Consider the following 13,383-nt stretch of genomic DNA (forward strand, 5'->3'; position numbering starts at 1 on the left):
CGTCAGCAAAAGATTATAAAACTACAAGTTCGTTCTGTTTGCCTTAGTTTTAATTTGTTATTAAATTAAAAAAAAAATTTTGTGTAATTAAAATATTAAACACATTGTTTAGTTAAGGAAATAATGTTTGGATTAGAGCAATGAAACAAATACACAAAACAATTAGTCTTAAGTTACAAAATATTACAAAAAATAATAAGTTTGCTGTACATTTTAGTCCTAGTTTAAGAAATTATTATAGTTTTTTTAATTTTATGGTTCATATTTCTCATTAATAATAATTGTGCAAGTTGAGTATGCAACAGTATGCAGGTATATGTATGAATGTTGAAACAATTTGAAAACCATATTGAAATGCTAAAAGGAATTTAAAGAAATTTGTAATTATTTGATAATACCTTAAAAATATAGAAATTCTTATAAAAGTTTTAATTTTGTTTCTAGACCATTCATTAATGAAATAAAAAAAAAAACAAATAAATATCGATTCTAATTACACTTTTATATTCTATAATTTGTATATTTGAAGTCTTAGATATTAAAAAAATAATTTTAACAACAGAGTTTATTCTTTACTTATATCATAATTTTGTTTAATTAGTTAAATGTGAGGTTAGTTAAATCGAAGTGACAGAAGTAACTTTTTAGACTAGAATTATCTTGTGATCAACGAGAATTTTAATTTTTGAATTCCCGCGCTTATCTAATCGGTAAATTTTTTTTATTTTCACGCTGGTATAACATTCTGTCAAAGTTTAACGCATATCGTACGATTAGTTTTTGTTTGGCGTCTATACAAAAAGTCAAAAATTTTCGTGTGGTGATTTTTATAATGGATCAAAAATTAGAACAATGTGCGTGTGCGTGCATCAAATTTTGTGTTGCCAATAGATTCAAGTGTGCCGAAACGTTGAAAATGTTAAAAAAAGGCCTTTGGTGATTTATGTGTGTCGCAACCACGAGTATACGAATGGTTTAAAAGGTTCAAACGGTCGTACAAGCTTGGACCCTGATGAGATCCCTGACCGCCCAACAACATCTGTTACTGAAGAAAACATTGAATCGGCGAAGTAGATCGTGTTGGAAAATCGTTGTGAACTGATTAGAGAGATTGCAGTGTTGTTGGGCATCTCGTATGGATCGGCCGAACACATTTTAACTGATGTTTTGGGTTTGAAACGCGTCGCTTCTCGACTGGTGGCAAAAAAGCTGAAATTCATTCAAAAAAAGGGTCGTTGTGATGTGGCCAAAGAGATGATTTCCAACGCAGATAGTGATCCCACATTCATCGAACGCATCATAAAGAGTACTTTATTACTATGCGATAATAAAGAAAATTATTAAAATTTTGCGTTTTTTTTTAAATTCTCGTTCTTTTTTGATCATGAGGTATATAACTGCAGTTACTCTATATGATTTTTGTACATACATAAAAATCTTGTGAAAAATTGTATTGTATTGCGATATAATACTATTTAAAACGTTTTACCGCTATGAAAACCATTATTATATATTGCCTGTGAGTTTAGTATCAAGAACTTATTTTAAACAAGAAAAAAAAACACTTTACATTTACTTTTACGTTTTCTGTTTTTCCAGTTTTATTTTTTTTTTTTTTTTGTTATTAAATCTAATTGTCAAATTTCAATTATAAAATTCACTAGAGTTTTTCTTTGATGACTTGTTCAGTTCACCTTACGAACTCCAAAAAAAAACACTGCCCCTCATTTTAGTTTTTGTATTCAAATCTATAATCTCTCTTCTATCTCAGATAGATAGAATAGATAGATAATCTCGCCAATTATTTCTATGGATTTCAAAATCATGTCATAACACAGTTAATCTGGACTTGTAGGTGCGGTTTACAATATTAACATTTTAGTGACGTGAGTATCCTACATTTTTAACTATTCAAATTTAATTAAAGTAAATTATTAGTAAACTGTAATATAATATAATATATATAATATAATAATAATATATATAATATAACAATAATATATATAATAATACATATAATACAATAATATATATAACATATTAAATATTAAAAAAATATAATACATTAAATAATTAATAAATTAAATACAACAGCATTGTATGAAAATATAAGCTATACGTATCGTCAGTTTTATTAATCAGTTAAGGAGAACTTATGGAATAAACTATAATAAAATATCAAGAGTGGATTAGAAAACAAAGGTTTCAGTCTGAACATTGATGATTAATATTTTCTATGGCTTTCCGCAAAATTAAAGCATAATTTACAATAAACTAGTTTGAGACATTTTAGAATGAAATTATTATTTATATAAAAATTATTTATGTTCTTTCGTATATACGTTTATTAACATTCTTAAGGGAAAATGGTACACTTTTTGCTTTAACGTATAGAAATAACAAAACTCTTTCAAATTGAAGAACAACGAGTTTATTATAAATTACAACGAGGTTATTATAAATTACACATATGTATATATTAAAACTAAGATCAATCAACAAGTTCGTGGGTTCTGAAATGTGTTGCAACCTAGTTTAAGTAATGCTTTCTATTTTTAAATCGCAAAGTTGTAAAATAACTAGGTTGGAGTTTGTCAATTTTTTTATATTAATAATAATATAAATACTTACGGCCTTATTCATAGAAATTTCTTAAAATGCTTTTTAAATACATTTTAGTTAAAATGTATTTTAACTTTATAATGGCATTATAGTGTACCTTTTCATAAACGTTTATAAACCTTTGATAACTATAAAACAAATGTTAATTACATATCTGTTAAAAATGAACCTTTTTACAATACTGTGAGGAACAATATGAAATTAAAACAACTTCCAGTTTAAATTAAGGAAAAATAGTTGTGCTCTAGTACAAAAAATGATTTAGTATTGAAGCAAAAAAGTCAGAGGACACATTTGACGTGCTGAAGATATCGCGTTTTGCGCACATTATATAGGCTATTAAATAATTATATAATTATTTGGATTTTTTGTGCTTATTTCCTAAAACGTGAGATCTCAGTAGACAAAGCTATGTACTCATACGTATTACGTTTGATTCACAGACTATTTTTAACGATCTCGCGGATACCCGTTTGGAAATCACTTGTACAGAGGGTATGGTAGCCGCTGAACAGTACAATTGAGCTCTTCTTCATGTTAGGATTCTCTCCCTACAGTTCACATTTTATCCTTACTTTATGGTTAAATGCTGTATAAAATAAGATCTTGCATGTTACTAAAATAATTTTAAAACTTTTAGATATTTTTACTCATAATATTAGAATTGGAATTTATTTATAGATTTGTTAACTATTGAAGGGAGTACATTAAACTAGAATTTAATTTTTTGATTTATAGATATTTTTGAGTTAGTTCATAAGTGAGAATTTCAGTAGTGTTATATTTATACCACTAAAAAATGACTAAAACTAGAAAATTCACAAACATTTGTTGTTAATTCTAAAAGTAGTTTTATTCGATAATTGATTGAACATATGGTTCTAATAATAATGATAAAAAAAGATAATAATGACAAAAATTATAAAGTTTCTGATTTTGCCTAACGCATCGTCACTATGTCACTATGTGGTATGCCCGGTTAAAAATGATCGACTAAAAATGATCAACATTTAAATGCATTGGTTATTCCATTTAAAAAAACCTGCACAATAATTTTGCTTATAGCATCCATATTTAATTGACACGAGCCAATAAAAATTACTAAACAACCAAAAATTTTGCTTAAAACGCTGTTATAGAAGGTATAAACCTATTATAAATTTTGGCATTTTATAACAGCATTTTAATAGCATTTTAACTTTATAAAACGTTTATGAATAGAGTTTTATAAATGCTTTATAACACTGTTAAATAACATTTATGAGTAACGTTTTTGATAAAATGTATTGCAAACCTACTATAACTTTTTATGAATAAGGCCATTATTCTTTAGTCTCTAGCATATACGAATAAATTCATAATTTAAATTTAATGAATTTAATTTAAAAATGAAACAAAAAACCTTATATATAAATTTAAATATTAATTAACAAAAAATATTAATATATCAAGAAAGTTGTTTTTCGTTAATATAATTTTGTTTTTATTTACGACCGTTGATTATATTATATTTATCAACAATAGTGATATATCATATCCTAGTTTTAAAATCAAGTAATTTAAACTTTGGTACTTATTGTACCAAACTATTTTTTCCAAGATACAGTATGTTATCATATTCCAACATAACGACGGCTTATATAATATAAAAATATTGTTCTTACTTAATTGTGCTTGTTCAACTTTGTTACGACCTTCCCTATGATACCCGTTTGTACCTTCTAACACTTTCATCTCCACAACCATTTTAAGCCAGTTAATGTGTTGACCAATGTTCATTTATAGTAGTTAGTAGGAGTTCATGATTTATTCGAAGGAATCCGTTTGAGCAATGTTTTTTAAGTACATATATGGCATATACTTTCAAAATCAAGCATTATCAAGAAGTAATTTTAAAACAATTTATTTTATTAGGATGTATCTCTTGAGTGGTTACAAAAAATACAACCATTTACTTAATAATGTTTTGTGACATCAATGAAAAATGGTTCACATTTAATTAAAATAGCACTGAATTTTTATTGGCGGCAAATTTTAATCCTTTTTTTTTTAATAAATTCAAGTATAAATGAACGATTAGTTTTTTCGTATATTTAAAACATTCTTGAGTTTTTTTTTTATTTTTACAACTTTCTATGTAAAAATCATTTAATCAATCCTTATTTTGACACATATTAATTGAATTTATATTTACGGAACATTGAAATACTATTCTAATATTTTTATCTATGTATTCGTATATCTTATATAGATATAGATATTTTATAGGTATTTTTTAGATAATGTATTTGAAGAAGAAAAATTCGATAACAAATCCAATGACGTTCACCTAAATTTGTGTTGCAGTTTCCAAATTAGTTATAAATTTAAATACACAAATTTATATATTTAATTTCTTTGAATCTTAAATACACACTTTTCTCTACTTTCTATAAGCACTTATTAAATTTATGTAAATAACAAATAATAATTAATACAAATTAAGTAGTAACTTAAGTTGCAAAATCCAACGAAATATATAAGAATATAAACAATTTCGTGTGCGTATAATGTTCTGCATTTATATATAATTCCTGCTTATGCTTAATGATTATTGCTACGTCTCTAGTGTGTTTTCTAGCATTTAAGAAAATCAATCAACCTGTGCAAGTATAGATCAAGAACAAGATTAAATTGTTTTTCAAATAATAATAAAACAATGCTAATATGTTAATAGAACTTAAAACAAGCAGGTAAAGGTTTTTGGTGGTGTAACAAATTAGCACCCATATTTTTCAATTGTTTTATATGCATAGAAACCAGAAAACTTATCACTAAATGATGCACAAAAGAATACATTGTTTGAAAAGTTTAATTTGGTTGCGCCGCACAATAAAGGTATAGCCTCAGTTGCTGTGACCAGCGCCCATTGTCACCTGTTTTGAGATTTTGAATGTTTGCTACCATTTACATTGGTATTTGTTGTTGATGAATTAGTAGCAACTCCGGAATGATTGTTTTCGCGATCGCGATCGCCTTCTCTGTCACGGTGATGGTGATGATGATGCTGATGACGCCGGCCACCACGATAGTGACGTCGATTGTGATGCTGATGGCAATTATTTGTTAGCTCGTTGGGCTCACGTTGTATTGGTTGTGTACCGGTTGGCGAAGCACTGCTAGATGGTTTTGTCATATTTTCCTTCTGTAAAGTTATTATCATAAATCCTTTATATATATTTTTATAAAATAGCTACCTTTGAATCAGTCATATTATTAGCACCATCGTTTTGTAAATTTTCGTTGCATCTTACGCTATCATTGACATCTCTCGCAGTAGCATTGCTAGTGCTGTTTTCTCTTACATTAGCTGCTTCAGCCTTTCTTTGCAGCCGTCTACGCATTTCTGCTTCAGTTTCTATTGAAATTACAGCTGCAGTTTCAGCCTCAATATCTATTATAGCACCACGACTTTTTTGTTGCAGAAAGAGACTAGACATTCGTTGTTGTAACTCTTGAAGTTCTCGAGTCACCTTAAAATCTGGAGCATTTTCTAACTCAGTTGGTGGCATTGCACATTTTAAACTATCAGCTTCGTCTTTAATTGGTTCACGACACACTGGACATGCTGCTTGGAATGGATCAGCCGTCTTCTGCAGCCAAGCCGGCAACTTGTCGAACTCTTCTCTATAGTTACGACGCAAAGCGTTTAAATGCCTACCTAGGCAGTAGCTGTGTAAATAGTGAAAGCATTCCGTCCGGGTAAATTCATCGCCTTCGCAAAAGCCATACAAACATATAACGCATTGGCCGCTTGGTAAATGACTATCAGTTAAATTTTCACGCACAACCTCAATTAAATCAAATACAATTGGAAAACCAAGAGATTCCAACAATTTGGCACTACATGCTGCTTTAATTTCATTAAGACGTGCGTCATCTAATCCGCGCGGACGCAACAGTTTGAACTCTGGACTGACATCAGGATACCCAGCTTTTGGTAATACTTGTAAAGTAACACATATCGACTGCTCCGAGCTATCGCCCATTACTGGAAACACAGTTGTTTCAATTACTTCTGCAACACCACTGAAACCGAATGCAAAAAGAAATGTGTTTTTATATTTATTTATTTTCTTTTTATTTCATATAACCTTTGAGTATTTTTAATAATGTTAACGTCTTCCATGAGAATTGCTTCCAATGATTCCACTTCATCCTGTAGTCTACATAAATTCAATTAAGTTTTCAGATATGAATAATTAAAAAAACTGCAGACAGGAAAATTGCAAAGAAAGGAACTTACACATCCATAATTTCAATTTCTATTATTGTTTCTCTCTTTGAACTTGTTTTGTTTTAAAAAGAGCGTGATGGACTAGGAGAATTTTTCTTCCGAATAAAAAATCGATTTCGATCCTTCCTTTTATTAGAACAAATCCTTGCGCTCCCTAAACAACAACAATAATGTGATTTATGTGTATGTCAAACAAATTTTTGACATTTCGTTGTCATTAAACACCTTCGAAATTAAAAGCAGTGTTGCATTTTTTATTGTAAAATATATACCCATTCTATCTATGTGGATTTAATAAAATTTTTTATAATGGCATTTACACTGGCCGAAAATGGCTCATTTTGGTGAAAAATTGAAAATGAGAAGCGAATGGCTCATTCTTGCATACAAAATTTCAAACGCGAATGCGATCCATTTCATCACATTCTCTATGAATGCGTCCTAACGACTTTCGAATGTGTTCCAAATATGTTCCAAATACAAAGGAATACATTGAACATACCCTAAATAAAAGCTCTTCATGGCATTTTGATAGTTTGAAAAAGCTGTTTTTGACATATATACAATAAAAAGGTAAACAAATGTTTGGTGGTTGCATTTTCTTGAAAACGATGCACCTCTTTTTAGAACTTCTATTTCCTAAAAAGTATTTAATCGAAGTTAAAAACATGTTTTCAGTATATATTTTAAGGTTTGAAGGTATATTTAACGCCATATTTATAACCATTTTCGGCTAATGTAAACGCCATATAATACTGGATTTGCAAGAGAAATTTGTTTGCAGTTTTAGCTGTCAATTGAAGTTGCTTTCAATGCAAATTAAAAAATTTTTCCAGTAAAAATTACAAACAAAACTCTCATGTGAATCCAATATAACATTTTGCAATTTTAGTATATTTGCATTAAATTATAGGACATAGACCATTTACATAAAATAATTAAAACACTTTCTTTGTTTTTTCTATTTCTTTCTTGACATAATATTTTTAATATATATTGTAAAAAATCTTTTTAGGAATAAAACCGAAAAATATTATTTAAATTAATTAATAATATATTCATTCTGAATCATATAGGCACTTGCACATTTTTATTAACTAGTGAACGTTCACATTATAATGAGCTCGTTTATGCAGCTGATAGAACTTTTATAAATTGTACTTAATAATATAATACACAAATAAATTGTGTATAGAATTGATATAATAAATCATTTATATACATTTTATAAATCAATCACGTATTCAATTAATAAGAACAAAGATTTTATTAAATACACTTTTCCTAAGTGCTTTTGTTTATAGCTCATCGGTTAGTTTTTTACATTTTATATATAAAATATATGATAAATATTTTAAATTTTGGTAATTTCTCTTGTGGGGAATTTATTTTTAAAGGTTACATTCCACATTTTTTATTGATAGTGAGCTCATTTATATAAAAGGTCTTTGTATGAAAAAGCATAATAATAATTTCATATACACAAACTAGAATGTTTATTTATTACACAAATAATAAATTAAAACAATTTTAATTAAAGCCTTTTAGAAATGCAAAAGCGCGTACACATCATCAATGAAGTTGACAAAAAAAAGCCAAGCGTTAATGCTAAACTAAATCAGTGATGCCATACTGCCTGGTTGTTGTGCCAAATCTCAAACAGGCTTTGTATGGTAAATCATCTCATCAGTGGCTATTATGAGGAAAACTGCCTAATACGGGGTTTACATTGGCCGAAAATGGCTCATTTTGAATGACTCATTTGAAAGTGTTTACATTCGTTGTATTTCATTCGTTCTCATGGTAACAATTCAAACTGAAATAAAACTACTAAACATTTGTTTATCTTTTTTTGAAAATATGTCAAAACAGCTTTTACAAACTGTCAAAATGCCATGAAGAGCTTTTATTTAGGGTATGTTCAATAGATTCCTTTGCATTTGGAACATATGTGGAATGCATTCGAACGTCATTCATACAGAATGTGAGAAAATTGCTCATTTTGTGCTTGAAATTTTATATGCAAGAATGAGCCATTCGATACTCATTTTCGATTTTTGACCAAAATGAGCCATTTTCGGCCAATGTAAACGCCGTATAAATGAGACAGTGTAAATGTGTTATAAAAGATACATATAAAATGCCAATTTTTGCAATATCTTGTATACAATTTCTTCCTTTCTTCAATTTATTTTTTGTTTGTATGAGTGATAAAAATAATAAATAACAATTTATTAATGAGAGTTTTAATATTAATTATTACGTAACAAACAACGTTAAATTTATATTTACACTAAAATATTCTTGAGAGGAAATTTTTGTTTATTCCTTACGTAGAGAGGTAGTGTTACTTCGTTACATTCGGTAAATTATTGCAAGATATTTACATATAGATAAAAATAGGTATCTTCGAATTTTGTATTGAAAATGCAAGAGCCTATATGAAAATTGAAACTATATACCAAAGTAAAGAAACAAATATCAACTAACTGGTTTGACGTTGGCAAAATATTTATATTTGAAAGTGAATAAGTTATATTCGAATTTTGTATGCGAACAAAAATTTATATGTGTTTGTGAAAAACTGTGAGCTTATGCAAAAATCTTACCCAAGTATTCTTTATTTTCTGAGTATAGTACTCTGCATCAATTCATTTGTTCGTTATCGGGTTCGTTACGCTTGAGTCTACACTGATTTAACAGACTGCCACTTTTCTGCTAACCTATTTAAATTTTTAATGTCGAACAAAATTTAAAAATTGTACGAATATATATTCGAACATAAAAATCTTGTTAAAGTCTAAGTGTTGATGCTCAGTTACTTGATTTCATTGTTTGAATTGATCAAGCTATTAAAGTGAAATAGTTGGATTTCTGTTATTGTGCGTTTGATGAATCAATATTCCAATAGAAGAATATTTGGCCTGAATTGTATAGTGACGAAGTTAAGAATCTTACTACCTCTCAGTATTCAACGCTATGTTTGAATTGATAGTCGTATTTTTAAAAATTTGTGGAGAGTTTTGTTTTTAGATCGTTTAGTAGTAGGTTTTGATAGTGTTTTTGTAAAGTAAATTGGGTTGTATTACTTTTATGTTGCTGTTAGGATATATGAAACTGGATATCGCCAGATTGAGTTGAGGCGAGTTTGTATAATTCTGCACATAATTTCAAATGTTATAATGCAATTTATAGCGTTCCGTGGTTTTGTTTTACAAGAGTGAGCACATATCTTATGTGTAGCTTTTAATAATTTTTTTGGTTGCTTTGTATCACTGCATTAAATTTCATATTGAAAGTATTTTTAGCAAATTCCAAAAAATTCGATTACAATACTAAAAAGTATCGATACTTTTTCAGTAAGTACTGAGTAGCATTGGTACTTTTTTCTGATGCCCTAAATTAGTACTTTAAATCGATACCTTCTACTATCGACATAATACTACAGGCAAGTATTGTTGTCTATCTTTATAATCATGGAATTAATATACATTGGATCAAATACTTATGTTAATTTACATTAAAATTCAACGAAACAAACAATCTTATATCATATAAGCAGTTATTATTGGATTTTTATATGCAAGATGCACAAAAGAAACCTTAAGCAGTATTACATTAAAAAAATGAATTTTAAAGCATCCACGTTTTATAAAATAATTTAAATGTTTGGTATTTGATTGTGACAAATACAAATTTAAATAAAATAAATTGAAATAATTTCCATTATCGAACTTAGCTAATATAATATTTTTGACAAAGTGGCTTCACGTGGCCCATTAGCTCAGTTGGTTAGAGCGTCGTGCTAATAACGCGAAGGTCGCGGGTTCGATCCCCCCATGGGCCAACTACAACTTTTTTTTTATTTTTCAATAAAATACAAAAAGCTTAGTTTCCGAAGTAAAGAATTAGGGTTTGCGTATCAGTTCGTTAAGCAAATCAAAAAAGTGTGAGCCTTTAATTACTATAACTTTTTGGCCTATATTTGTAGGATGTTTAGGGTCGTTTTTAGTGTATACAGTTTATTAAAATATATGAAAAATAATATAGAATTCTAGTTTAAGTTAATAAAACATTTTTAAATAAATTTAAATATATTTAATACCTGACAAATAGTATATATTTAAATACACAGCTTTTTGGAAAATACTATGTTTATTTTTATATTACTGAATCTTTAAAATGTTTTAACTATTAACTTATATGTATAGAACGTATTAGACTAATGGACAGTTTTGGTTATATTATGATCACACTTTGCTCGACATAGATTGAAGGTCTAAGTTACGCTAAAAAATCTGTAATGGCATCAGATATAATCTCGCGACCGGACAACTTTCAAAAAGCACCAAATAGTTCGGTGCTCAGTCTTTGTCTACAACATACTGATCTAGTGAAAATCAACTACATTTACTTTTGCAAACATCTGAATCGAATTATCCACAAATTTATATCCACCATTTGATTAAACTACACTCTCTTGATTACATTAGTTGATTAAAAATAATTGAAAAGAATAGAAAGAAGCACTTATCATGAGTATTCAATCGATACTGATTTTATTTAAGAAACTATTCTCTATTTATACAAAAATTGTCTTAAAACTAACTTAACTAATAAGGGTTGAAATAAGTTGTTGCCTGGTATCGTTCACATTTAAGTGGACTGTATTATTTTAGTTACATTTTACATTGCTTCGCAAAAAGGTTCAAAAACGATCCCGGCACTTATGATTTTTCTTTCTATTTACAATATATTTTTATTACCGTAATTCGATAAGGTGCCATAAAATATTTTAAGATATATTTTAAAATTGTAGAATATTGCTATTTTAGTTTTAGGTTTTGTATTACCCGTGTTTATTTTTTTCCTTCGTTTACAATTCTGAGAATTTAACGATAACAGACTTAAAATAATAAACTATAAATTTAAGGACATCCAGCCAGTGTTATTTATGCAGAGTTGTGAATTCTGCATTATTTTAATATTAACATAGTTTTTATGACTGGCATATGTCTAAAAATAACATGTTCATTATTGAACATATTGCCAGCGCCTTTATTAAGGCAGAATGGTTTTATATAATTTAAAATATAAAATTTACATAATTAATTAATTTAATGAAATAGAACTTGTTCATTATTGAACAGTATGTAACGATTCTCAATATATTTCAAATGTATGGAACACAATAACCAACGAGCGTAGTTTAATCTTCTATTCAGTAGTAGCCAAATTATCGGATAGATAGATAGAATGTCATCACATTTGAAGCAAAGAAGAAGTGCTCTGTGTAATCGAAAACGCTTCTAGGCATTTTGGCATTTGAGTCAATGACAGGAAATAGAAAAAGACCATACTAAGTAAAAAGAACCACAACCAACAAAACTGTATCATAGGGAAGTGGAACTTTGAAATGGTATATAAATTCAAATACGTGAGTTATATTCTGATTATTGTGATAGATCCGTGTACAGACGAAGACATTACGAAGATACGCTTATACTCGTACGCTTATAAAACTATTACATCACGAATAGCTACATATAGGTAAATGTACTACAAATGGTGAGACAGACAGCATAATGAGGCACGAAGTTTTAAAACGGATATATGCACCTTCACGCCGAACCAATAATGGTAAAGTTAAATTGGATCAGAATTTAGAGGGCATGCTATTCGCAAGAATTATACACAAGTGCGAAGGTAGAAAAAACCTGTAATCAACGGCCTGATTATTAGATAATATATATAAAGATAATGTAGTTATTTTTGGGATAAGATGTTGGAGAGTGGCAACAATCTATAGAGTTCCATGGAGAGATAAAATAGGAAACATGATTAATTTAACCTTTAGGCTTTAAGCTTCAGTGCAGTTCTTTATTTTTCTTAATAAAATTATTTAATGTTTGTTTAAATTATTAAATTCTTGTTTTGTTATGCAATAGCAATAAAACGCCAATGTTCAAGGTAAATATTTTAAAGAATTTGAATGCAAAATTATAACTTTACTCGTGAAATTATTTTATAATTTTATATATGGTAAGAATATGAGGATGCTTCTTTCAAAAATGTACTTGCATATTTTTAATGATAATTGTTATAACGTTATAGTTATATATATTAAAAGATTTAAAAAAATGTATATTTATTATTGTTTGAAACAAATAAATTCAAACCAATAACACATTGAGCAACTAAAGTCATCTCTTAAGTTAAGAGGACGTCTCCTTTTAATTTCAATTGATTACATTTCTTATATGTCATATGTTCAGTGTATGTATATCTAGCCAAGATTTATTTCCCTAAAAAATTAATATTAATATTAATTTGACAATAATATAAAATATGATTTTCATTTATAACAGAAATAAATCAAAAGGTTTATTTACAGTTGGGATCCATATGGATACAGGACGCCAAATAAACTTCATATATCATAGAGTTTATGCAATTTTAAACAAGATATTATCGTGTAGCTGAGC

General features: G+C 28.1%; 1 protein-coding gene and 1 non-coding gene across 2 annotated transcripts; one reads left to right on the plus strand and one right to left on the minus strand.

Moving 5' to 3' along the window:
- Window positions 1-5,355: 5,355 nt before the first annotated feature.
- On the minus strand, window positions 5,356-7,098 carry LOC119683186 (E3 ubiquitin-protein ligase RNF25). Its single transcript, XM_038096804.1, has 4 exons — window positions 6,908-7,098; window positions 6,756-6,827; window positions 5,859-6,690; window positions 5,356-5,806 (listed from the first exon to the last, which is right to left on the minus strand). Exons 1-4 carry the CDS (start codon window positions 6,913-6,915, stop codon window positions 5,534-5,536), a joined length of 1,185 nt encoding a protein of 394 aa, XP_037952732.1. The 5' UTR covers window positions 6,916-7,098; the 3' UTR covers window positions 5,356-5,533.
- A 3,573-nt stretch (window positions 7,099-10,671) lies between these two features.
- On the plus strand, window positions 10,672-10,745 carry Trnai-aau. Its single transcript has one exon. It is a non-coding gene; the product is annotated as a tRNA-Ile (tRNA).
- The last annotated feature ends 2,638 nt before the right edge of the window (window positions 10,746-13,383 follow it).

Source organism: Teleopsis dalmanni, chromosome 2, assembly GCF_002237135.1.
Source record: "Teleopsis dalmanni isolate 2A chromosome 2, ASM223713v2, whole genome shotgun sequence".
In the NCBI taxonomy this organism is placed as follows: domain Eukaryota; kingdom Metazoa; phylum Arthropoda; class Insecta; order Diptera; family Diopsidae; genus Teleopsis; species Teleopsis dalmanni.